This window comes from Ambystoma mexicanum, chromosome 5q (assembly GCF_040938575.1).
Source record: "Ambystoma mexicanum isolate Mex_15411 chromosome 5q, UKY_AmexF1_1, whole genome shotgun sequence".
NCBI lineage: Eukaryota > Metazoa > Chordata > Amphibia > Caudata > Ambystomatidae > Ambystoma > Ambystoma mexicanum.
In genome coordinates this window covers 899,299,099-899,324,807 of record NC_090933.1, presented here as the reverse complement: position 1 = coordinate 899,324,807, position 25,709 = coordinate 899,299,099, and the positions used below count along the sequence as shown (strand labels likewise).

General features: G+C 44.2%; 1 protein-coding gene across 1 annotated transcript in view; it reads right to left on the bottom strand.

Annotated features, from left to right (window-relative positions):
* SDC2 (syndecan 2) overlaps positions 1–25,709 on the bottom strand; it is a 271,610-nt gene that overhangs the window by 76,069 nt on the left and 169,832 nt on the right. Inside the window, exon 2 of the mRNA XM_069621401.1 lies at positions 11,839–11,929. Coding sequence (XP_069477502.1) covers positions 11,839–11,929 — 91 coding nt within the window. The remainder of the gene's footprint in view (positions 1–11,838; positions 11,930–25,709) is intronic.

The window sequence follows — 25,709 nt, the reverse complement described above, 5'->3', positions numbered from 1 at the left end:
TGAGAAAGTTAGTGGCTTTGAGTCAACTGTGGTGGCAGAGGGGTGTTATGCTTGATTTATGCTTGGTTCAAAATGGAGCGGGCGCACAATGCATTCTGGGAGCGCTCAGAGCAATGTTGGATATTTACTTCACACCGCAGTGAAAGGCTGCACACATTTTGCTGAAGTGTTAGATTCACATTGCTGAGACAAACATGCTTTTCCAAACCTGGTATGCAGTCAAGGCCATTTCTGCTGGGAAAGCTAACGTTGTTATGGCTTGCTACTGTTCTCCGTGGAGCGTGTTTTTAGAGCAGGGAGGCCCTGCGTCCCTTGAGGGGAGCTCTCGATTGACCCAGCTGGCAACCGAACGCTGTACCTCAACTGCGCAAGTGAAATTTCCAGAATGTTCGGGAATTAACTCCCCTTTGTGGAGTGTGTATATATCTGGAGGCACGGAGGCGGTCAGGCGAGACTTCAGCCAGAGAAGTACGCTTACGTCTGGCCTTCCTGTGAGCTGTGGAACTCTCGGCCTGGCTGTCCTCGGGGTCTTCCAGCCGCTTCTGGAAGAGATGAGGACTTCTATTAGGTTCACGGTGATGTATTTCCTTTTGACTTCTTTACTTTTTCTGTGATGTATGACCTTACTATTTTTATGAGTTATTTCTATGTACTTGTAAGCTTTGAATAAATAGCCGTAAAGAGCTGATTTATCTTCTAAGAGTGCGTGGTTGTGAGTTATTGTGTGTCTGTTTTTTGTGGTTCAAAGTACTTGCTCCATAATTGCATTGATGATTTATGGTTGTTTTCGTGCACTTTTCGGGGGAGAGCAATACAAGGGGGCAACACCTTTGCCCATCTGGCGAAAACCTGAGTCAGCGATGTCTAAGGCGAATGTAATGGCATGGAGGTGAGAGGCCACCTCCTTTACGGAACAAAGCCAGTGCCTCAGCCTTCTGGTATTCCAGAAGGAAGTCGAGGATGGGGCCCAACTTATACAAAGTTCTGTTGTACATTGAGAGAATGGCTAATGCGTTGGCAGACTTAAAGGTAGACACGGATGTCGTGATGATACGCTTCCCAGACGCATTCAACTTCTTACCCTCCTGATCCGGAGGAACCATAGAAGAGAAAAAGGATTAGAGGACCTCTTCCTAGCTGCAGCCGAGACCACAGAGTCTTGAGATCTGAGGCACTTGGGGGCTGTGTCTGGGACCCAATATTTTTTCTCCAAACAATACCTCTTCACTGGGGCTGTGCCTAGGGGCCCTCATGACCAACAGGCCATCCTCCTAAATGTCATCCAGAAGGTGACCTGAAATAATAGTCCAACCCCCCAAAAAGAAAAACTTCCCTTTTTCTCCCCTCAGGGATGAGGTTGAACAGCGTTGCCACCCATGAGATCATGGAATGGAACAAACCTATCTTGCCTGGCAGAGAATCCCTGGAGGGTACATCGCATCCAGAGGCTCTCCATCCGCAGGAACGTAGTTGTCAAATTCATCAGTGCCTTGCAGATCCTGGGTAGTGACAGTGTCTGTCTGCATAGCCTCTTCCACAACAGGAGGAGGTGCAACAGGTAACTGCCGAGGGGTAGCCAGAGTTCGATGAGACAGCATTAGGCGGGTTATGGAATGCCTTGGAGGGCTCCTTGAGAGAACAGTCATCAAAATATCTATAGACATGTCCCTTGGTGCGGCCGGCACCCCTGCTGGTTCCTGAAGTGAAGGGCTATCAGGCTGAGATGGCAGACAAGATGGTTGTGCCCCTTGCCTAAGCACTGCCAAAATGGGATCAGGCTCTCCTGGGGATGACCCCTTGTAGGCACCAAAGGAGAGAGGATGAAGAGAGGCCTAGCCATGGTGGGCCTAGGCAGAAAATCAAGTGCTCCAGGGATCTCTCTGTCCAAGGTCGATCCCCTAGGAAAAGAGGTTATCACCAGGGCCTGCAGAGCCAGTAATGGTGCTGTCGTCGACAGGGCCATTGTTAGAATGGCTGACAGAGGTCTTCGTGGCAAAGTCACTCTGGGTGTGGCAATCTTCGTCAAAACAGTGACCATAGTGGACAAGCCTGTCAACGGGATCGAAATCGTCAACGGAAGACAAATCTTTGTTGACGGGGTACTCATTGACGAGACAACAGACAGATGAGGCCGTTGACAGGGTCTGTGATGATGAATGCTTGATGGTGAAGCCGCAGATGGGTCCGCTGACTGGTGTGTCAACAGGGCTTCACGCTTCGCCGCTGGTGTCAGCAATTTTCTCGCAGACAGAACCTGGCTGCTCGATGGGAAACTGCCCGTCGACGGTGAGGGCGACCAGTGTTTCTCAGACCTGGGCTCTGCAGCCACACAGCTCGTCAACAAAAAAGTCTGAGCGTGAGACAACTTAGCCTTTTGGTATCTTCCGCTGGGAAGTATCCTCAAGGATCACAACCTTTTTTTGTCAGAGGGAGCATGCTCTTTGGGCCTGGCGACCCTGGAAGAGGCATGACGGCACAGAGGCAGAGTCAGAGGCCTTACCTTACTCAAACCACGCCACCAACCTCCTATGGCTGTCCTTCCAAGTATTGGAGAAGAAGGCCTAGCATATGGAGCATCGGTCAGCATCGTAGTCGGGATGTAGACAGTAGATGCACTTGAGGTGCTGATCTTTGATGATGGTTTTCAGGCCACAATGTTTGCTGATCTTGAAAAGGCTTTTTCTAGTGGTGTCCGACATGGTGTGAAGAAAGGCACAAGCCTGGGACTGTGGTGCCCACGGTCCAGAGATCAAACGATGGACGGATCACTATCAGTATTTCGAGGCCTCCCAACACGAAAATGTGCGGTAAAAATCTGAAGATAGCCACCAGGGGTGGAGCTTAGAAGGACGAATGTCATTGGCTGGTGCCGTATGACCCAAACTGACAATAGGCTATAGAAGCGACAGGCAGTTTTAGCTTTAAAGTGAAACTGCTTCAATATTACAGATGATTGCCAGCCTGACAACTGGGAATATTCATGAGCATGTGAATCCATGTAAGCCCCGTGCTGGAGGAGCACACATTAGCATTCTGAACTTTGAAGATTTGACTTTGACCTAGAGCCAAAAATACAGAATCCATTGGTTTGTGAATTAAACAACATCTTGGGAGGATAGCTCAGGGGCAACGCGTTCGCCTTGGAAGCAAGACATGGAGCAATACAGGTTTGATCCCCGGGTCCGCACCTCTGGATATTGAGAGCTTTGTAAGTAACCAATTATAACATTTTTCATACAGAAACATGCAGAATTTTTAAAGTGTCCAAACAAATCATATAATTGTAATCTGATGTGGCACGTATAAGACTTTATTTGCACATCATGTATGCAGCTTGCTGCCACTTTGCCAGTGGCTTACTGACCTTAGAAAGCAGCAAATGGGCATCAGGCATTACCCAGTAACCAGTTGCCACTGGAGAATGAGGATTTAGTGCACAGCTTGCAGTAAATCTAAATTCTACATAAAATGCAACATATACATTGTCTTTTAGACGTGACCCATTATGCTTTAAATGTCTTAAATGGCATCTGTGTGCATAACGCCAAACACATGTGGATGTAAGCATGACTGAAGCTTGGAAGTGTCTTCAAGGTGATGTGGCTTTGGAATGGTACTGCAGCTCTTTGAGCTCACATTTCTTCACACCTTTGATAGGATGGCTGATAGTGTTTCTGCTAAAGGCTGTCAACTATGCTAAGTGAGCTGTGAGGTGAATCCATCAAGCTTCATGTCATTGAGCCAGTTCTTAACTTGGGTACAACTTACAAGCGAGGTGAAAAAGTGAAGTCTGCAGTCCCCCTTACACCATACAATTTGGGATCACCTATCCACGCCAGGCGGGTGGGACCAGAACGATTTTCCAGCAGAAAGTCCTTGCATGAAATGTAAGGCATAGTCACACAGTGCAAGGACGCAGTGCAGCCCTCCAGATGCTACCCCTTCCCTTGTCATGCCAGACTTGTTACATTGCTATTGTGGTGGTTTTCTCTAGTGTTTTTGTGGCTTCTGACCCTGTTTTTCTGTGCTGGCCTGCATCTAGAGTGTGCAGTCACTGGGGTGTAGTCCTTTGTGTCTCGCCTTTTCCCAGTCCCGCCCTGCCCCTCCTGCCTCCCAGCCTGCCCTCCTCCCCCGATTGGTATGTCCACCTGGTCATAACTGACCTTCCCAGGGAAGCCCTCTGCCTGTGCAGCCCCTGTGGCTAAGGGCCCAAAGGCAAAGGGCGGCTCCAACTGAGGCGGCTCCAGATTGCGTTTTCAGGTGTCAGGAGAGGAGTTCAGCGGCCAGCTGTCGACCAGCAGCAACCACCAAGATAGGTGTGCCCTGGGTGGAGAGTAAAGCAATCACTCTACTCCAGAAGCCCTGCCACTCTACCTGGCCTCAGACCATAGCACACCAGGATATTGCCACTAACCTGCTTAACAACTGGATAAAATTGTTAACACTAGCCTGCGTCGCATCTAGATAGGATTGTGAAGGTTAGTGTGCCACACTTAGATAGAATTGCGAATGTCAGCCATTGCCACATCTAGACTGCATTGGGAATATTACCAATGCCACATTTAGATAGAATTGTGAATGCTAGCTTGCTATAATTAGTGGGTTCAATAATGAACCCACTAACAATTTCACCCCTCTGCATACACCTCTCAAACTCCAACCAAACACAACCACAACCCTAAAGCACAACAAACCGCATTAACTTCACTACACCCCAACAAAACAAAACATAGCTTCACACAACAGCGTATGAAGGCTACCGACCGGAAAGCACCCCCAAGCTCAGCGAATGGTGTTACCCGAACTGAAGCTGCCAACACCATATCACTCATGCACTTATCCAGCTCATTCCCACTAACTCACTCCTCACCCCCTTTCCTTTTCAGATCCGCCAGATCACCAGGGTAGCACTTCGGTGGTGATAGTAAACAGTACAAATATCCTTTAACATTAACGTCCATCCCAGCCATATCTGACATATCAGTTTTAGGTGGGAAGGTGTGAGGGAGTTTAGAGGAAGGGGAGTTTACAGGCTAGGAAGACAGTAGACACTGCAGTGAGTAATTAACTTACTACTCCATCCTATCCCCTGCCTCCACAATCTGTAGTTTCCTCCGCCTGAAAGGACTGAGGTGACACCCAGCAACAATGCTATTTTCCATGGGACAGGACTGGTATCAGCTGGGGCCATAATCTCAAAAGCCTTTCAATTGAAGGCCACAAGGACCATATTGATGTTACACATTGATCGCGGGGCTCTCACCAGAGGGGCACACATGAAGATGACCTTCAAAGTGCATTAAGCAGTTTAAAGCTAGGCATAAGCGTCCGTTTTACACATGCATACAAGAGACCATTTCTTAATCAGAATGAGCAAATTATCACCAATGCAAATGCAAATAGTGGGGGCCCCGACAGGTTAAAGGTTGTTTTTGGTTTTTAGAACACGCAGACATGAAGGAGTCCAAGGCGTTTTTTCTTGTTGCATATGCGTAGCATACAACTTTGCAACATAACAAGGTGCAATATTTCAAATGCATACAACAGTGGTTTTTGGAGCTGTGTTATGATAAATCTGAAAAACAAAATGCTTACCTACTGAGCCACCTAATTGACATGAACTAAAAGAGACCTAATACGGTTTGTGGGTAACAATGCCAGTAGTACAGCAGGTTTATTCTTAAATTTAAAGCGGGTACTGGCATCTACTCAAAGATTAACCCTACCGTTATGAACAAGTTACAGGTGGAAAAATGTGAAAGTACTACAATATCTTAAAAAAACGGTCAAAAATTGTATTTTTCAAGCGAAGGGTCATTAAGTGAATGAAGAAAGGAAAAACACCTACAAAAAATGAAGAACCACAGCTAAAAACATTAATAGGAGTTCCTCCTCAAACCTTAAAAATCTTTACCTACGCATTAAACAGAACTTCTTCAAGCACGCCTTTCAGATATATTGCACGACTCGCAGAACAGACAACATATCCTAAGCACAGGCACAACACTTCTGTAACAGTTCAGAGCATTGCTCAATTTAGGAGCGGGGCAAATAACTTTTATTGAGGGGAAAAATAACGGCCAAATAAAAAACAGCTGCCCAGTTGGGGCCAATCGTGTGGTGATTTTACTGATGGGAGTTTAGAGGCGTGGGAGTCACAGAAATTGACAGGACATGAAGGACACAACCACTCTGTCTGGATACAAACTATGTACGATATCATTCCTTAGCAAACACCAACTCATGCAGATACTTCCTCAGCCCTCTGATGGAAGGCATATTGGATTACACCATCTAGTTTAAACAAAGTTAAAGAACCCATATACATTAGCATGTCTGGTGCCAGACACACCCAATACTTACCTAGCCGCAGAACCTCACTTTGCGATTCCTTTACAGGGTTGATATTCGCCCTAGGGCTTCCAAGGAAGATGAAAGCAGACATAATATAATGTCTCTGTTTAAATTTACCATAACATCCGACCCACGCAGCGCACACACACACCCCTTATATTGGGATCACTTACATTTTCTGGTTATATTCGTTTTGTTACATTTATGATTTATTTAAAACGTGCATGCAATGTGATTTCCATCCATACATGAGTGAAATGCAAACGAAAATGATGCAACACAAACAGCAGTAGAGAAACACAAGATATAAAAGCCAGCCATACGAGGAACATTTACATATGTACTGTGTGTAAGGGGAAAGACTACAGAGCTACAACAGACTCCGAGTTTCAAAGACTGAGAGCTAGGAAATTAATGTATATAAGTAGGAAAGTCCATTTGGGCCAAGTAAAACATTCCACAACGCCACCTAGTAGCCATCCGGAAGTTTACCTCCAGTTCTGAGCCACAACAGTAAAGCATTGTGGGTATGCAAATTTGCTCAAATGCAAACCTCTCCAGGAAATAGTCTTTGTCTGAGACCCACAATGCATTGATGTTGTGACTCAGAACTGGATGGGAACTTCCAGCGATGGCTACTAGGTGGCGTTGTGGAATGTGTGACTTGGCTCAAATAGACTTTCCTACTTTCACATTTCAGGTGAAGGTTTTTTTCAAACCATATATATATATATATATATATATATATATATATATATATATATATATATATATATATATATATATATATATATATATATGCTAAAGAAGAGGGGAATCAACAAAAGGACAGAGCGAATTCCCGAAAATATAAAGAAGTGCAGAAGGTAAATGAGTGTAGCAGTGATAGGGGCAATGAGGAAAGTGATATTTAAAACCGTAAAACAGCAGGAGCGAGCAGGGAGAAGCCAAGCATGCCTCAACAGGTACTGTGCTAGATAAACCCAATATTGACAGAAGAATTTTACCTTCCATTTTTTCCAGCCATAATACATAACTTGTGGAGAGCAACTACAGTTCATAAAGAAGCCCTGCAATAATACCAGTGCGATATATGGCAAGCATGGCCTCCGCATTGTACCCACCCTTCCTGGCAACATATCACTTGATTGCAAGCAATTTTTTCCAAACTTTAGGGACGAAATATGCGCCATAAAAAGTTGTGGCATGATTGGATTCGATTGGAAATCCTAAATATACATAGCTCTCAACCACTTCTAAATTAAGATTGTCCAGTTCCATATAAAAAAGGGTCTGTCCCATATGACCATAATGTTTGTCTTGGTGTTATTTATTTTCATATGGTTGGTCTTTGCAAAACTAGAGAGGTCATCTACAGAGTGCTGGAGACCTACAGGGATGTAAACTAAAAGCACAGTATTATCAGAATAAGTCAACCACGCAGCAGCCTCACTGCCAATGCTAGGAGGAAAATTGCGGACCACACTGATGGCCTCGTCTATAGCAGAGACATATAAATTGAATAATAGGGATGTAAGTACGCACCACTGTTTGACTCCCCGATTGGTGGCGATTGATGGCGATGGGCTGCGTGAGGGCACAGTCCTGATCCACTCGGATTGTCACTGATGTGTCTGTGGTACGGTCAGACTAATTTTCCTGACCGTACCATAGGACCATAGGATTCAATTGCCCTGAGGATTTACATTGATACAATCTAATTTGCGAGGCTGCGCCACAGTCTGGGACCAAGAGAGAGCAGCAACTCACTGAGTGTTGTATGTTAATAGGATTGCATCGATTCCACATTCTAAAATCAGTGTAGACCTAGTCAATACACGGCTTGGCTTTCCAATCGGTCCAAGTGCACCAAATGAAGGCATTACCCTGATCTTTGTTTTTTAAGCAACTTAGGTTATGAGTATCAACAAGGCATTTGTGAAGGGGAGCTGGACATGGGAACATCCTTTGTTGTTCCTGGGGGTTTTACCATTTCTGTCCTGCCTCCTCGGACAGTTTCCGGGTCTGTTAGATTTTCAGATAACTTATTTTTTCCAGGGATCAAGATTCCTTCTTTCAGGAGAGGCCTGGGAGATCAGAGTAGGCACCCGTGAGACAGGCATGGTATCAAGAGATACACAGACACAAGACATGACAGTTTGAAAACCTTTATTCAAAGTATTTGGGGTTGGTGAAATGCCTAACTTGCCCCATCTCCAAATTGGGATTTCCCTTAACTGGTGCTTATAAGGATAGTCCATGTTCGTAAGTCACAAAACAAAAATGGTATGTGTAAAACCTATGCTTGCCCTCACTCTGGAAACAAATGTGCAGGCTTGCTCTAAAAGAAAAATGGTGTTCCAAAGAAATATATCCAAGACTGGATTCAGGTGGGCGTCTTGTCAGGATTGGCACTGCAAGTATGCAAAATAGTTCAACTGAAACATGCCCTTGCAATCTCCCAGGCAAAGCTCTTGTAATGTCAAAACAACTTAGTTTACAAAGCCTTCTTTGGTTCGCTCGGTATCCCTTCCCCAAGCTTCTTAAAGTACGTAGTTCTGGTAGGCTTTTCAAGGTTCCCTTCCCAAGCTTAAGCCCCTCTTGTTCAAGAAAAAAGGTTCAGAGATCAGATTCTTTAGGCCTCTCGGGGTTCCATTTCCCAAGCATAGGCCCATCTTATTTCAAAGTTCACCAAAAAGTTCATTAACACAAAGGTTATGCTTTTCACTGTTCACTTTTCAAAGACCAAATTCTTCCTCTTGGATCACAACCAATAAAACATAAAGTTCAATTTTGCAATGCTGGCTCTGTATCAGAGACTTTCGAGAATGCATAGCTTTTTGCTTCATCTATGCGTGACCACTCTAATACACAGCCCCTTCTCCTTCAGACTTATTTTCTGTATTTGACATTAGCTGCTACAGTGCCTTTAATACATGGGATTCTGCTTTCTGCCTCCGCTTCTGGCACCCTGTGTATTTTCTTTTAGTTTCCTTCTTTATCTTATTCCTCTTGCAACTTTCTTTCTGTCTTTATTGTGCCATTTGCATTCAGATCTTCTTACCTTTTAATTATGCCTCTTTCCTTCTGTGCCGTGTGCACTGTTACTTTTCCTTTCTTCCGTGCTTCTTAAATGCTTCCCTTTTCTGTGTCGCTTTCACTTTTAAACTTTCACTCTTGCTTTCTTTTTCAGTCGCTCGGACCCGCTTACTTCTGTCCTTTTGTCAAAAGCTTTCAACACTTTTCCTTCTTCCATTTCATGCCGCTCGTCCAGTTCGGTTTCCTTGTGTTTCTGTTGTGCCACTTGCACAAGTCTTTCTTTATTCAAAACTCCTGCTCCAGCCTCACACACGCATACCGGGTTTCTCATCCCATAGTCACTCACTGGTTAGTGCAGCGCTGTCGGGAAAGGCTCATCAGCTTCAGTGTCAAGGTCAGGGTCTCACCGCCTGCCCCTCAGATACCCCTGGGACCTGGATACCTCCCAGAGGAACGAACAATTGCTTGGCCACAAGCAGCAGGGGTCAGCACGCCTCGATCCGGCTCCCTGGAGACACGGCTCCCTCGCCACACTGGGTCAGTGTCCAGGCGTCCCGTTCTCCACCCGATAACCCATGGTCTTCCTTCTGCTGCAGCTCTCACGGCTCCTTCAGCATCCACAAGCCGCTCTGCTTCTCTGGCAAAAACTGGCTTAGGAACAAAAAGGGATCCCCTGCTGGACTCAGCCATGCAGCCTCCCTTCTGCTCTAACTGCTCCTCCCTGCACTGCTGAGTGCTCCACCTATTATACACCTGAACCCTGTTAAAGGGCCTCAGGTGTGAGTCACTGGCCTCTCTTACCTGGCTCCCATTAGGTCAATCAACAGGACATGTCTGACCCTTGGGTTTCCTTTTCTCCTTTTTAGTACTGGAGTGGTGTTCAAATAGCGTGTAGGTGTGTATAACTGCTGTCAAGTGTCTGACTCTGCCTGACCTCATTAAAGGGACAGCCTATCATAGTGGTGTAGTAGGTCTCTCCATTCATGTTCCTCCTCACAGTACTATAGGAAATTTGACCATAGGTAATCATTCTTACCCTGGATGACTCCTTCTTCGTCTCAGTACATGTTGGAAATGGGGAGCGGGGAACGGGACAGGAATGGCAATATCCCATAAAGGCTGAGCGAGAGTAGGGTGATGGTTAGCTGGTAAGGAGGGGCTGGGGGGGCACTGTCTTACCCTGAGGTATCTCTTCCCACTCCCCAAATACCCCCTACGGTCTCGGGAGTATAGCTCAGGGGCAACGTGCTCGCCTTGGAAGCAAGACAACACGGAGCACCACAGGTTCGATCCCCGGGTCCGCGCTTAGAAACCTCTGGGTATTAAGCGCGTTATAAATAACCTAGCGTATCATACTCGGGTGATCCTCCGTCGCTTGTCCACCCCCAGGGTCTGATACAAAAATGATGGCTCTTCCCTGGCTACCTGAGCAAAGGATCGAAAGGGAGAAAATGTGAGGACGCCTTCAGATTTTTCACACAATACAGATTTGCTGAACCCCCATTAGTTCATTATCTTGCATCCAAAATGCACAGACGCAACCCATAAAAACGCTGACTCTGGCTGGATTGCCATTTCGACTTCCCTGTCACCAAGTTGCAAGCCTGTCGTTATCTTTATGCACTATCGCCTACACCAGTTCATCTCAGTGAGAAAGCATGGGACCCGTTTTCACTTCTCATTTTGGGGAGATGGCATGGGCAGAATACAGATGTCAAGAGTTCATCTCTGGTTTCCTTTAATAAGGTCCCACTCACAATTTCAGCTTTCAAAATGTACATTTTTCTGTTCCCCCCGATTTCACATCATCACCAAAAACATAGCAGCATAAAATAATCGCTCATCCTTTCTTGAAATTGCGGTTCACTCTCTCTCCCCTCAGGTTAAGCAGTTGTCCACGGTTGCAGGTTATTTTCTGGTATTTGAAATGGTTATCTCGGGTCTCGTCAGAGTTATGAGTGGCTGCAAAACGACGCCTTGTTCTGCATCTTTTCTCATGAATCAGACTTTGCTATAGCATACCATGCTGGCCTTTGCCCATGGTCTTCTCTAAGAGGAATACAAAACCGTTCCAGTGCGGACCTGATCCTTGAAGTCTGAAACAATCGTCACACTATTTTCCAGCTTTTTTCACCTAACTAGTATGTAGACACTTTAAACAAATTGTTCAACTGCCATCTAGATCTTGGCAAAATCGTCAAATAACAGTGAGAAGGTTTTGCTTTATTCACACAAATATGCTGAGCAACATGTCATAGTTGGCAAACTGCTGCAATGTCTGGTTGACTTCAAAAGGCCGTTGCAGACCAGGCCAAGGGATAAAATGCCTTTGCCTTCAATGAAGACTACGGAAACTGGAACGAGAGTCTAGTGCAGCCCAGTCCCAGATGTGGGAACCAGCATGCCATGATCCAAATTAGAAGTAAAGGGTGTGTGTCGACTTACCTGAACCAGACCCTGAATAATCGTCATCATCGATCGGATAAACTCCTGAGCTGACCATGTAGAGGTCTTTATCAGATGTCGTATCCACACTCTAGAAAAACAACAGAGAAGGGAAGTAAGTGTCAGCTGTCCCAATCAAATTGCATCAGGCCATAGATTAAACATCACTCATGAGAGCTCGGTATAGCCTCGGTGGGAATTCACAACTGTTGCATCACCCATGCAATAAAACGAATCAATGTAAGGAGTCTGGCACATTCCCAGCAGCTAAAGTCAAAGGGACCTTTTTACAGCGGGTTGAACCTTAGGCTGTTGGCTCTAGTCTGGTCATATTGGTGGCTTGTTAGTTTTATTCATAAACAAAATAATAGCCCAAGAAGGTTTATGTGAGGCTATCTGTGTTCAGCCAATTCATAACAAAAAAACTACAATGATGTAGTGGCATAAAATGCAGTCCAGTTGTGAAGATAAAGCATATATAAAAACATAGAATGTCTTTGTGGAAGGAACCTTTAACTTCCAAACACAATCTCACTTAAAACAATCTGCATCAAGTAAATCTTGTACTTTCTCTGTTCTTACAAACATATAAGCAGCTTTAACAATCAAAGTCTGTCAAAATCATCCAAGCAGTCCAACATGTCCTGGAAATTGGTACATTTCTGTAAAGCCGTATTATGGGACGATGTCATTTAGCAAGAGTATATGCAGCAAATATGAAATTATGCGCCAGCGTTTTTATAGTATTTTCAATGACCCAGCATCAAGAGAGCAATTTGGCGGCAATCGCATTTTCATGTCAATAGGCAACAGAAGACACTCTTCAGCTCAAATAACAAAATTCAATTCATAATCATTCTTTCTGGTACACCAATAACGTTTTTACTCTCTGCTGAAACAGCAGAGTTGACTCAAGTGGGATTATCCAACCTAAACACTGTGGAATAGAACATGAAAATCTTCTGCACCCCATCAGTAATTTGAATCAATGGGCCTCATTACACGGAAGGCGGTAAGCCATGGCGCTATTAGCGCCATGGCTGCCGCCGGTACCTTACCGGGTCCGCCTTGGTGGATGGCGGGATTAGCGCCATATTCCAAGGTGTGTGGGGGGCTAATTCCGCCATCCACCATTGCCAGTCAGCCCCATAGGGCTCCATGTTAATGGTGAAGGTGCTAATTACGGTACCGCAAATTGCGGTACCGTAATTAGCACCAAGGTCCCTTTGCGGGTCCCGTACTTAACACCTGTAAAAACCAGGCGTTAAGGGAGGACCCGCAAAGGAACCTCGTAGTAAGGCGGTAAGGGTTTACCGGTACCGGTGCCCTTACCGGTACCGGTAAACTCTTCCCGCCTTGTGTCATTTTCCAAAACACTACAAAATGCATCACTGCCCACTGCACTGTGTGGAGCTCACCCACTGCTAGGCAATATGGTCTAGTGGCCCATTCATAACGCATTAAATGCTTAAGTGCAGGGCTCAATCTGATTCACCGCTGATGGGCGCCCTAGCCTTGCACCAGTCATCTCTGAGCCTTTGGCCTGCTGCCATCGCTTTGTGTATGAAACCAGTACTCTCCTGTGATGAACATCATGCTACCAATGAGAATTCCCCAGCCCTTGCCCCACCACATTCACCAACCCCAGATGGTCTTCTCTTATCCTAGGGCCAGCTCGCTTTCTGTTGCTTCCCTGACCTTTATGTTGTATTCCTCTTTACCTGTTGCATAGTTACTATATTTCTTTTACATTTATATTTTTGTGTCCTTATACTTATACTGAGAACTCTTGCGATTGAAAATAAGATTGGATTAGAAGGAGCGAAAAGCAGCTCCTGGATAATGATTTACTGGGAGGAAGGGGAGGAGCTACATCTGGGGAACCAGCAGCTGGAACATAGGGTGCCACAAATCCAACTTGCACATAAAATGTAACTACGTTTGTGTACAGAATATATATCCATTTAGTTTTAAATGTCCTTACGATGTGTCCTTTGTCCTCCTTTATATATATGTATTACTAAAAATACCACGATAATATCACATAGGTATGTTTGCATGGAGCCATTTGGCCCTAGTAGTCAAAAGTATCTCCTGGTATCTGTTAGCATCAATCTAACAAGCCTGTCGTAGGCTACAAGCAGGAGCTAAGGAGCCTTCAGCAAAGTCTAACCCTGGAACTGTGATTACCCACTGTCATCAAAGATTTGTAACGTTGTACAAGAGTGCAATAAAATATGTAATCATATAAAAAGGCAAAAAAGGCTATAAACGTGCAAAGTTAAATAAGCCAATGTCTCAGAGGCACATTCCGCGAATCCATTCAATAGGACGACGCAACCCCTGGGAACACCACATCATACTATATAATGAAAGGCCAGATGTATGTTTGACCCAAAGCCCTCCTGCCCGCTTCACCTGTTATCACTGCTAGAGGGAGCGGTTGCTTTACGCATACAACAAGACTTCAAGTTCATTTTCCAGGCAAACAAAATGTGTATTTCAACAATGATAACATACAAATACACATTAGCTGCAGAAAAAGCACACTAAGAAAATATATGCATTTAAGAAAAAAACAAACAAACAAATTCATTTGATTAAGCACTATTTCTCTAACAAAATTCCTTGTTTTCAAAAATACTTATGTATTATGTAATTATTCATTGTAATATTTCTTTGTATGCATTATATCAATAATATTCTTCATGTACGTTTTAAACTTTGACTTCATATGTCATTAGCCCGTGTACACAGGCTTGTCCACTAGTTCTCATAAACGTGTCTCACTCTTAGGAGGTCAGCTGACATTTTGGTGAAAGAAATTGGAAGCAATATAGGGGTCATTGTGCGAATGATGTCACTCTTGTAGACCTAGTAAACACTTCCATGTAGTCCATTGGCGATAGTCTGGCACAGACATTGGGCCTCATTATGAGTCCTGCGGTAGCCGTGCCGGAAAAACCGGCAGGCTGCCGGCGGACCCATAATACCATTGCGCCTCCGTGATTGCCGGAATCACCAGGGCATTACAACCCCAGTGATCCGTTAATTCTGGAGGCGGATTTCTGTAAATCCCCATTCTCATGACTCCAGGGGGATGGGGACCATGGAAACACTAGTAAAGGAGGGGGCATCGTCTTGTGGGACAAAGATGCATACAACAAAGAAGTAACTATACAATTGACAAACAACATATTTTACCGAGAACTACATGGAGACCCTGCATCCCGATTTAAGGAAGAAATAACAAGCCTTATGACCCATGATTGTGAAGAAGGGTGGATCGATCAAGATGAAAAATTATTCTTGTCTAAAACCAACCTTACTATACCAGCGTTTTATCTACTGCCAAAAGTACACAAGAATAATACGACTCCACCAAGCAGGCCTATAGGGCCCGCCATAGACTCAGTATTAGAACCCTTGTCCATCTACATTGATTGGTTTATCGGACCCCTTGTTCTTCAAATGAAATCATACATCAAAGATACCACAAGCATGATCAAAATTGTCGAAACTATCCATACTCAACCTGATGATATCTTGGTAACTCTTGATGTAGTATCTTTATACACCAGCATCCCCCAATCAGAATGCCTACAGGTTTTGGAATACTATCTCAAACAACGTAATATCAGCAATACAACAGTTCCAACTGCCTTTATTCTGGAATGTGCAAGACTGGCATTGACGGAGAATTACTTCTTCTATGAGGGCACCTTCTATAACCAACAACACAGGACCAGTATGGGCGCCACCTTTGCCCCAGATATTGCTAACTTATATATGGACTACGTCGAAAGAAATTCCATCTACCACAGTAACAATCCATATGAGGCCAATATTGAAAGATGGCACCGGTATATAGAGGATTGTTTTTTGATCTGGAGAGGCCCACCTTTGCACCTCCTAGAATTCCAAAAATGGATCAATGCACACAATGTTATCAGCTTCACCATGAACTACAACATCAAAACTATGCATTTTTTGGACTTACAAATAGTAAAGCAAGAAGATGGACAATTAATCACCCAACTCTTTAGGAAACCAACAGACAAAAACACCCTTCTTGAGTACCAAAGTTACCGTCCGGCAAGTCTCAAACGTAACCTTCCTATAGGGCAATATCTAAAAGCACAACGCAATTGCACCCTGTTGGATGTTTACAAAATACATGGGAAACATCTAAAACAACGACTACAAGCAAGAGGCTATCCAAAAAAAACAAATCAACATGGCCTACAAAAGAGCCAAAAATGCCAATCGAGACACGTGCCTTAACCCGACAAACAAAACAATGACTGACAAGATCACATGTGTCATGACGTTTAGTCCCATCAGCCATGGTCTCCGCAAGTTGGTTATAAATAATTGGCACATAATTACAACTGATGATTTCAACCCATCCCCACATAGGTTCTCCTTCATGAGGCAGAGAAATCTCAAAGATACGTTAGTCCACACATATCCAAAAGACACATACATCAAAGCCCCACAAAGAACATTATGGGAACTACCACCAGTAACAGGGCACTTTAAATGTGGCAAATGCTGTGTGTGCACACTCACGAAAAATGTGAATAAACCTGAAAGGCAGAACCTGGCAGCTAAAAACGTTCACCAACTGCTCCTCACAATGGGTCGTATATGCAATAGAAAGCCCCTGCCATTTCCTGTATGTGGGGAAAACAAAAAGGCAAATTAAGCAAAGAATTGATGAACATAGGTCGAGTATTAGAAATTCAATTCCAAATAAACCACTTGTGGCACACTACGCACGCCTAAAACACAAACCAAATGAAATATTCTGGTTCATCATCCAGAAAGTGCAGATTTCCAAAAGAGGCGGTGACAGGGACCTGGCACTGTGTAAATGCGAGCAAAAATGGATTTACGATTTGGACACTGTAAAAAACGGATTAAATACAGCAGTTGAATGGGGAATTTTCTTTTAAAAGAATTACCACCAACCCTTAAAAACTCTTCGCCAAGATAATCGTTTGACCTCTACAAGAAAAAACACAAACGACACTGGCCTGGCATCTGTAAAGCATGATTAATATTGCCAAATCAAGATGAACTACTACACCCAGAATGCAACATTCCCAACGAGAATCACGTCATGTGTACCCACATATTTTGTACCATCAGACAGTTGCACACAACATCTTCTCCCCCTTTTATCATGAGGGGACAACATCAAACTCACAAAGTACGGAACTTCCGCTAAATAAATAAGAATAAATTGAGAAAAACATGATACGTGTAAAGAACATGATTCAATCCACCTAAGATGCCAGACGCCGGATACCGAAACTTAAAGTCAATACCTACCACTTCCGGAAGCAGAATAAATAAGGAAGTGAGAGGACCACAACACGTGAGCCACGCCGCGATGGGAAAGAAGAAAGTAAATAACATGAGGACGCCGTGCACTGCAAGCACGCTTGCGAAATCGAGAGGACTACAACACGCGAGCGATACCGTGGAAGAAAGTGAACACCACAAGGACGCCGTGCAATGTAAAAAAAACAAAACGGCACCAAATCTTTGAAATATCAAACGCATGATAAGGCATACACGTCTTTTTGAAACTATAGCAACGCCATAACAGAACACATCTTTACTTATGTCTCTCTCTGGGCAGCCATTAAAAAGAAACCTGTGGAATCCCAATACAAGCATAAGACATCATTTTCCTAAGATAACCTAAGACACAGCACGAAAAGATCCTGAATGACTCAAGTCAGTGTACAAAGATAAAAAATGCTAATACTGAAAAAACCAAATACAAATAGATAAATAACATTTATATCCGTATGGTTGTTTCCAGATTGCATCTTCCGCCAAAAGGAAACATATGACAAAGCATTAAGAGAAAAAATCTCCCATTTGCAATTAGTCCAATCCAACTGAAGTGGAAGGAAAACACTATGTAAGAAGGAAGGTCTCCATCATATGCAAAATAAGCCTCCAGTCCAACCACTAGATACCGACAAGGTTAGTGGGATGCACCAAAAGGATGAAAACCTTGTAATATATAAGGCATGCCTCCATGTTTTTAACTCTTTTTAGTAATACACACCTTTGCACTTTGTCATCTATTTCACAGCTTCCTGAAAAATGTGTACCGTTGGGGATTGAGTGAACATCAGATCACTGTAAAAAGAAATCCACTGTCCTGAAGAGGGCTGAATTTGGAAGAGCAAGACACCAGGGATGGTGGCTATGAAATATCTTAGCCGAAACATATGTAGACATCCTTAAAACACAGAAATCTGTGCAACTCTGAACATGGACTATAAATAATGCTCCTTGTACAATTCCCCTCATGAAATGTTAGACTGAAAAATAATGAATACTAGTTTTGACCCAATCTATGTCACATACTAATCACAGTCACTGATTTGTTGGTTTTTGAGAAAGTGTATTTTCATTTTTTCTCTTTTCTTGACTGCATTGACTTTGGTGTACACTCTGCCTTGTGGAAAGCACACAGGACCAATATCTATGTTTTTACAAAATTGTTTTTGAATACATCTTTGTATTCAACTATGTGCAATGATGTAGCAGGTCTCTCATATATAACCTAGGGGGCAATATTTAAGACACCCTTGCATCCTTCTACCTTGCTATCAAGGTGGACCGAGAGAGAGGTAATTAGGCTGTGGCTGCTCCTGCTGTACTGGGATACCACAGTAGATCTTTTGTTTGCTCAACCTATGGATGTTAAATCTAAACTCTGGTTGAATGATTGGCTATGTATGCAGCCCGATGCAAAAGGTATACATTGTTTTATCATTTTAAACATGAAACCAAGTATTATCAACTCCCTAAATATTTAAAGACATTTCCTAATGCAGTGTATAGAAATCAGTTTTTAAGAGTATATTTTAATCTATACCCTACATTAGGAGGTGTTCTGTACGTGAAGGATTGCTGCTGTAGATTTTGTCAAGTTCCCACGGAATTGGAAACATTAAGACACTTCTTGTTGTTCTGCACTGGTCTGATAGAGTTAAGGAGTTTGCACTTGGACTGTTTCATATCTCAGTATAGAACGCATAATGCAGAAGAATAGTGGGCAATTATATGTATTGGTGAACACACAAGCCTGGTTTTAGCAAAAATTTGGTTTTTAACTGCTTGTCTTTTTTTTAAAGCGTTTTGTAGCTTTGTTTTTTAGTTTTTTATTCTCATATATTCTTGAGTATTATGCATTTTTTTTAACTGACATGTGATGTAAATGAATATGTTTGTTAATTTGACGTGTCCTCTTTATCAAGCGAAAAGTTTGTTTTCAAGCCGAACGCTTCATAAGAAACAAAAAGATGTCGTTGTGGGAGAGGGGACAGGAGCGACGTAATAGTACATCCTTAGGTGAGCAGTACAGTGCTTTCAAAGGCCTTTCTATGACAAGCAGCCACAGCTCAATGTCACCTCTGTTTAATTTTAATTATTTGAGGTTTTAAATTGTGAATCAATTCAGAGACCTTTGTCCATATTGATTAGGAGGTGATGGCATCTTTTACACATTAGGCTTTTAGAATTGGGGATGCACCTTAAGCGCTTTCTGCATGTTGTACTGTACATATGTATTATGTATTCTTGACTATGTGTATTATGTTAACAACTGATCTCTATTCATGCAAAAGCCAACAGATGCGGCCATAACATTAAGATCTATTAAAATAAATGTATATTAATGTTGTTCGAGTAATGCCTCATTCCTGCGTTCTTTTGTGAGTCTAGATATACCTGCCTCTGGAATGGGGGTTTATGGGCATACCTACACGTGTGTGTTTTTCTCTCCTTCTATAGATGTCATCCTTGCCTGCAACTTTTTGGGAATTTCATTAGGTGCATTTCGCCCTCGGCAGGTTACCTTTAAAGTAACTGCTGCGTGTGTTTTTAAGGTGCCAAACAGTCCGGGACATGTTGATGCTTTCATTTGTGAAGATATAATAACCGGGACGATGGCGAGCGATCCATTGTGTTAGACAGACACCAGTGGATGATCTGCAGGCTTGTACTGTACAGTAAACAATCTCAAGCCCTCTGTAAGTGGTCGATGTGAGACAGAGGCCTTGTCTGAAAGGTTCAAGTGCACCTGTCTGTGAAAGCAATGCCGGAAACAGCAATATGTTACGGTTTATGAACCCGAGGGGCTGGTGGTGGTGGGGGGGAGAGTGCTCTGCATGCTGTATTCCAGGGAGTAGTGCTTCTGTAGCAGAGACAGAGCTTAAGATCCAGACAAATCACCTAGGCAGTTCTGCATGTACTGGGTACCTTTTTACACCAGCTAGAATACCACTTGAGAGCGCCAGCTGTAGGTGCTTTGTCAAATTTTGATACAACCGGTCAGTTTTCACCATAGCGCCACCCTGACGCACCTAGAACCAGTACAAAGCAAAAGGTGATGGCTGGAAGGTTATGAATTAATATTAACCTCTGGCACAGCTCTGGGCAACCCTCCAAACCAGTGTCCTTTAGCCTGCCAAGCCATTAGAGAAAGGGAAAAGACCATATGCTAATCAGATTTAGCCCCACCGCAAAAGGGGAAGTCCAGCCCGAACTGCTAGGTCACATCCCTTCTGCACTAGACGACAAGCATCCCCAGACATGTTTTGGCCTCACTGGGGGTCAGTGAGGAGTAGCTTGGGTCTCTAGGCCAGTACAGCCACAACAAACATTCTCACACCAGTGCTCTTCCATCTTGTGTCATGAATGATTAGTTTCATCTTGTTAGTTTTATGGCAAGTGCTTGTTGTGTATGAAACCATTAAAATTACACACTTCTATGCCTTGCACAGTACTGTGACACCATGTTGCCTAGAACCAGTTTAGTTTAAAGCTTTTCCATCTAGATCCAGTCTAGCTGGGCTGACAAAGAGTACCAACACGGCCTTTTGGGTCTAGAATCAATACAGTTGCACCTTATGTCTGGACGTAGTCTGCCCTTCGGACCCCTTCAAAACACACAAACCCTGCCACTCTCCAGGCCACTCTGTATGAGTGGCATTTCTCCCATCTGTCAAGATGATTCACATGACACTGGTCCAGGATGCTGCCTGCTGCCGAGTAGATGTTCTTGCAGTAGGTTAGGGGAGAACATGGAGAGAAGTGATGCAGAGGACGTGCTCTGATCATGTATGGCTTCCCACTAGAGATGGCTACGTATTACTACCCTTTGATAGCCTACTCCCAAGTAAGGCATCATCCGGCCTCACTGTGCATTAAACTGTTTCATGACAAGACAGGGAACAAACTCGGAATAATAACCTTTTCGACATTAAGGTTCCCGGGTTTTTCAGTTTTACTGCACTGGTTTGACCTCTCCATGTCCTTTCCTTCTGGCACAAACTCCATTCATCTTTATACACAGTCCATTCTTCACCACGCCACTGTTAATAATGGCCTGACAGTCACAGAATTCACATACTTGACTTGACCCGGGGGACAACCGATAGTGATGCCCCATCAAAAAGCCACCAAATTTCCAGGATGGCCCAAGATCACTCAAGCCCTGCATGACATGCAACCAACATTTAAGTAGTTATTTACTTACAATTCTCAACATCTGCTTTGGAAACGCAACCCAATTATCACAACATTGTAGGAGCGATCTGCTGCTTCGCTTTTGCAGTACTGTAGTCCATCGAACAGGCGTGACATGCATCCATGATTTCACAAAACATTCTTAAGCAGCTGCATTCCTTCAACCCCTTGTGTTTGTAGCATCTATTTCCCCATTTTGAAACCTCGTATCTTCACTGTGCTCTTTTCTTTCCTTCCAGCTGACGGGGACAGAGTATGCCACTCTTCAGACAAGGCTAGACATGCTCTGAAACTACTATGGTGGTGATTTGCTGGAGTTTAAAACATATTAACATGCCATGTCACTCTGTATTGGAGGTATTTTTCTGAATGACCGCAATATACACCAGTTAACGAAAGCTCTCCCGGCCAGGGACTCCAGACTGAAGGCCAGGCGTGATTGTAAGAGGTCTGACTTTCTACTGTCCTCACCCCTCTCTCATGAAAAAGGTATTATTTTGCTCTCTGTGCCTTTGGGGCCTTGCTGTTGTCAACTATTGATCTAGAACTTCCTTCTCCATGAAAGGCCAGTCTTAAACTGTTGAGTACTTATGGGGCACTTTAGCCCAGTAACAGAACGTGCATCTCTGTCCTTTCATCATATGCTGACATATTAGAGAGGTTGTTTCAGGGCATGGAGGCCTTTTCTAGGGAGCCTTCATTTTTCTGAGGAGGATTATTTCAGTATCAATAAAATTGGTAAAAATGTCTTCTGTCATTTACAATGCTGCAGAATAGCACACCAGACTTAAGTAACTCTATATAAAGCCTTTATTACTGTTACACGCAATGGAGTCACTTCCTGGCATGTCTAAATTCTGCAGAGATTCTCCCCGTTTTCACCCACACAGTATCGCGCCTGTGTTCATAGGAGCAACACTAGCCGAGCAGTGCTGCAGCGCGCAGCCTTGGGTTCCTTTTTGACAGTGATCTTAAACTCCTGACACTGCATCTCCTCTTGCGCCACTGCTCCTAAAACGAACCTGCTAAACATGCAGAATAACCACTCTCCTCACCTGCCAGTCTACCAACAGTCTTATATGCAATGTGCTGTTCAGCCGGATCGACTACTGCTCAAGCCTCCTGTTGGGCCGCCATCTTTACTCCTTTGCCCTGCTTGATAAAATGCTAAAATTTCCAATTTCGCCACTCGCACTCTTTACAATCCCCCCCTCTCGCCTCAACACACAGTATCCATGCTGGCCGATTCCCTACGCACAACCAACCAACTTTTAAATCCCTACTACTTCTCTAAAAATCTATTTATGGACTTGCTGCTTCAACAACTCCTAACACCAGTGCTGTAAGTGGGCCGGGCCAGGCCTGGCAGTCTCCAAAAAGTGGGGCTGAGCAGGGGTCCCGAGCCCCACCACATCACGGCGGATCCCGCCACGGCCAAAGGCGCGATGGTAGATGCACCTGCCATTGAGTCAGGAAAGCTGAGTTACTGTCCTTTTTGTTTACCCTCCCCAGGTCACCGAGGAGTCTTTAACCCTTTGTGAACCCGGGGACTGCATAAGTGTGTACTTTTCAAGGCCTCTTTTATAAACCACAAAATATGTCACATATTTCTGTTTAAAAAGGCCTGAATAGTGCACAAACCATAGTAAGGTACGCAAACAAATATATAAATGTTAACATTTATATATTTATGTGTGCACCTTACTATGGTTTGTGTACTATGCATATAAGGTACGCAAATATATAAATGCTTGCATACATTTATATATTTGTTACTATGGTTTGTGTACTTTTCAGGCCACGCCCATCATGCAAGCCACGTCCCCTAATGAGGGCCCCCTCTCAATTTCTTACCCCACTTAAAGCCCTGTCTAACATTTATCATACCATGCATTTCAGCACCCTTCCGAGTATCCTGTCCCTTGCCCAGAATGCACTACCACACTATTTCGCTTTTACCACCTCGTTACACACCCATTGGAACTCAGTTACCTACAAATATGCATCTAAATCTGCTTCTGAACTTCATCGCCTACATCCTGTAGGAACACCCACCCTATTCTGACACCTTTGCCCCTCTCAATGCTAACTCTTCCTCACCTGCCCTGTAAATACTCTCTGTTCCCCGTTTGTCTCTATTCGTCTCTGTGTTAGGTTTTTCTCTTCCCCCGATCATTACCTGGCTCATGGTTCTCTCGTCATTTCATTCTATTGTGAGGCGCCCACTTGCAGGATTACCTCACAGTACGTATCACTTGGGCGTGCTTTTTGAAATATCATGTATTAATACAAACACAGGAGGGCCCGTAACCTACTTTAGGCCGGCTAAACTCTATTTTTGGAATCCAACCAGTGCTTTAAATGGGCCGGTCCTACCCTCAGTACCTGCACTTTTTCTTTTTGAGCATTTGAGTACCTGCACTTTTCAGCGCCTGAAAGAGTACCATAGTAGTCGTCTAATTTGCAAGGTGAAAATGAAGGCTTTTGATTTCACTGATAAAACTTCTGCAGCCTTTGCTGGGGAAAGCAGAGACCCCTCCCTCCTTTTCTCTCCACCACCCGCAGTGCCCATATCTCCTTCAGGCCCTCCCCACCCCGCAGAACAAAAGGAGAGACATAGATGCAGCTACTGCGCTTGCAGCACACCAGGCACAGAAGACTGTTTCGCCAAGTGGCCTACACCTGTTGCCATTGGGGTGCTTCGATGGAGCAGGCATTGATTTGGAAAGCCTGGGAAATTACTTTTAAGTTGTTTTTTTGTTATTAGCATTGCTGATTTTAATATGTAAATGTTTAAGTAAATGGATTTGGGATGGAACATTTTCAAATGAAAAGTCGCACACAGCTCCAGTGACCCACCAAATTTCTTATTAGTCAATGAAAGCGAGCAATAATAAAACTCCCCTTCCAAAGCTTAGTTTAGAGCTATGATATCTGCTAGTTTGATGCGCAAAAAAGAAAGTCTCATTTAACATAGTTATTCAAACTTTCTTAACACAATGCAAAACAACAAACTGGAAGTTTGTGTGAAAGGATCTTGGATACACTACTTTACCAAAGTGTGTGCTCCTTGGCACATTATTTAATCTCACAGGGCATTGCCTGCAAACAACAGATGTGCCTAAAAGGTACCTGTGCCCAAGGTGCCAAGCCAACCCGGCCGGCCCCGAAAGCACTGCACCGCTTGGCGAGTCCCTGCACTACTTTTTTTCCATTTAAAGCGCTGAGGCCAACCATACCAAGTATCACCAACACAGCGCATAAAAAGCAGAAGTACGGTTAACAGTGGAGGGGTAGGGTGTATGGAAGTTTTGAGTAGGCAGTCTTGCTCACACACTCTCTGCTCCCCTTCCGTTTCAGACCTCGTTTGCATTTTTGTTTAGCAGTGTGGGAAGACAGAGGAAGGAGGGTGGGTGCCCTGTGTCTGCACACATTCACCTTTCCAAAGTGAAGGCGTCATTTGATGGGCCTATAATACAAATGACGAAAGCCAGTGGAAGACGCCCACAAGCTAGAGGCAGTAGGTGGGCAAAGGCTTAGCAGGAGCGTTTTTCTTGCTTTTGGCCCCTATATTAGTCAGAAGCCTTAAGAACAGCACCTCAACTGCCTCCCCTTGGAATTGTAACTGGTCGTGGAACACAGGAAGAGATTTCGCCCCTCCTGCCCCAGCTGGTAGCCACCGGGTCTCTGGCTGGCTCTCTATCAGGGCCTGGCATTGGATTCATTCGGTGTCCGTGTTGCGATGTAGACTGATTAATGGCTTGGCTTTCGGTAAGCGAGGGATTTAGGTCACGGGACAGAAACATTGCCAAGAATGTTCCCATCTAATCACGGCGTCTGTGATTTGTCCGTAAACGGCTGTGCCGCGCGCTCGCCCTCAAGTGATATTTACCATGCGCACGTGGATGTCTACAGGCATCAAGGCAGGATTTGAGGTACAGCTCTACCGTGGCCGACACCTCAGCTCATTAATTACCATAATAATGAATGCGTGCTGGGTAGTTGTAGCCTGTGAAGGAGGCATTCAATCAACCCTAACGTGGCGCCATTTTTCTGAACGTACATGAGGTTGGAATACGTGCGTCATATTAGAGTCCTTCTTTGCATCAAGTGTGATCGATTATTGCTGCAAACCTCGCAGTTATTCGCCCTGATGCATCCCAGCACAGCTGCTGAGCTGCCGCTCAATCACCTGTAAAAGTGTGTGGGGGTTGGGGGGGGGGGGGGCAGATGTTAATATTTGTTTTTAACCTGAACAACAGAAGCATAGTGTTAAGTCTTCCGCCCACGCTGTGTGCTTTACCGCTCCG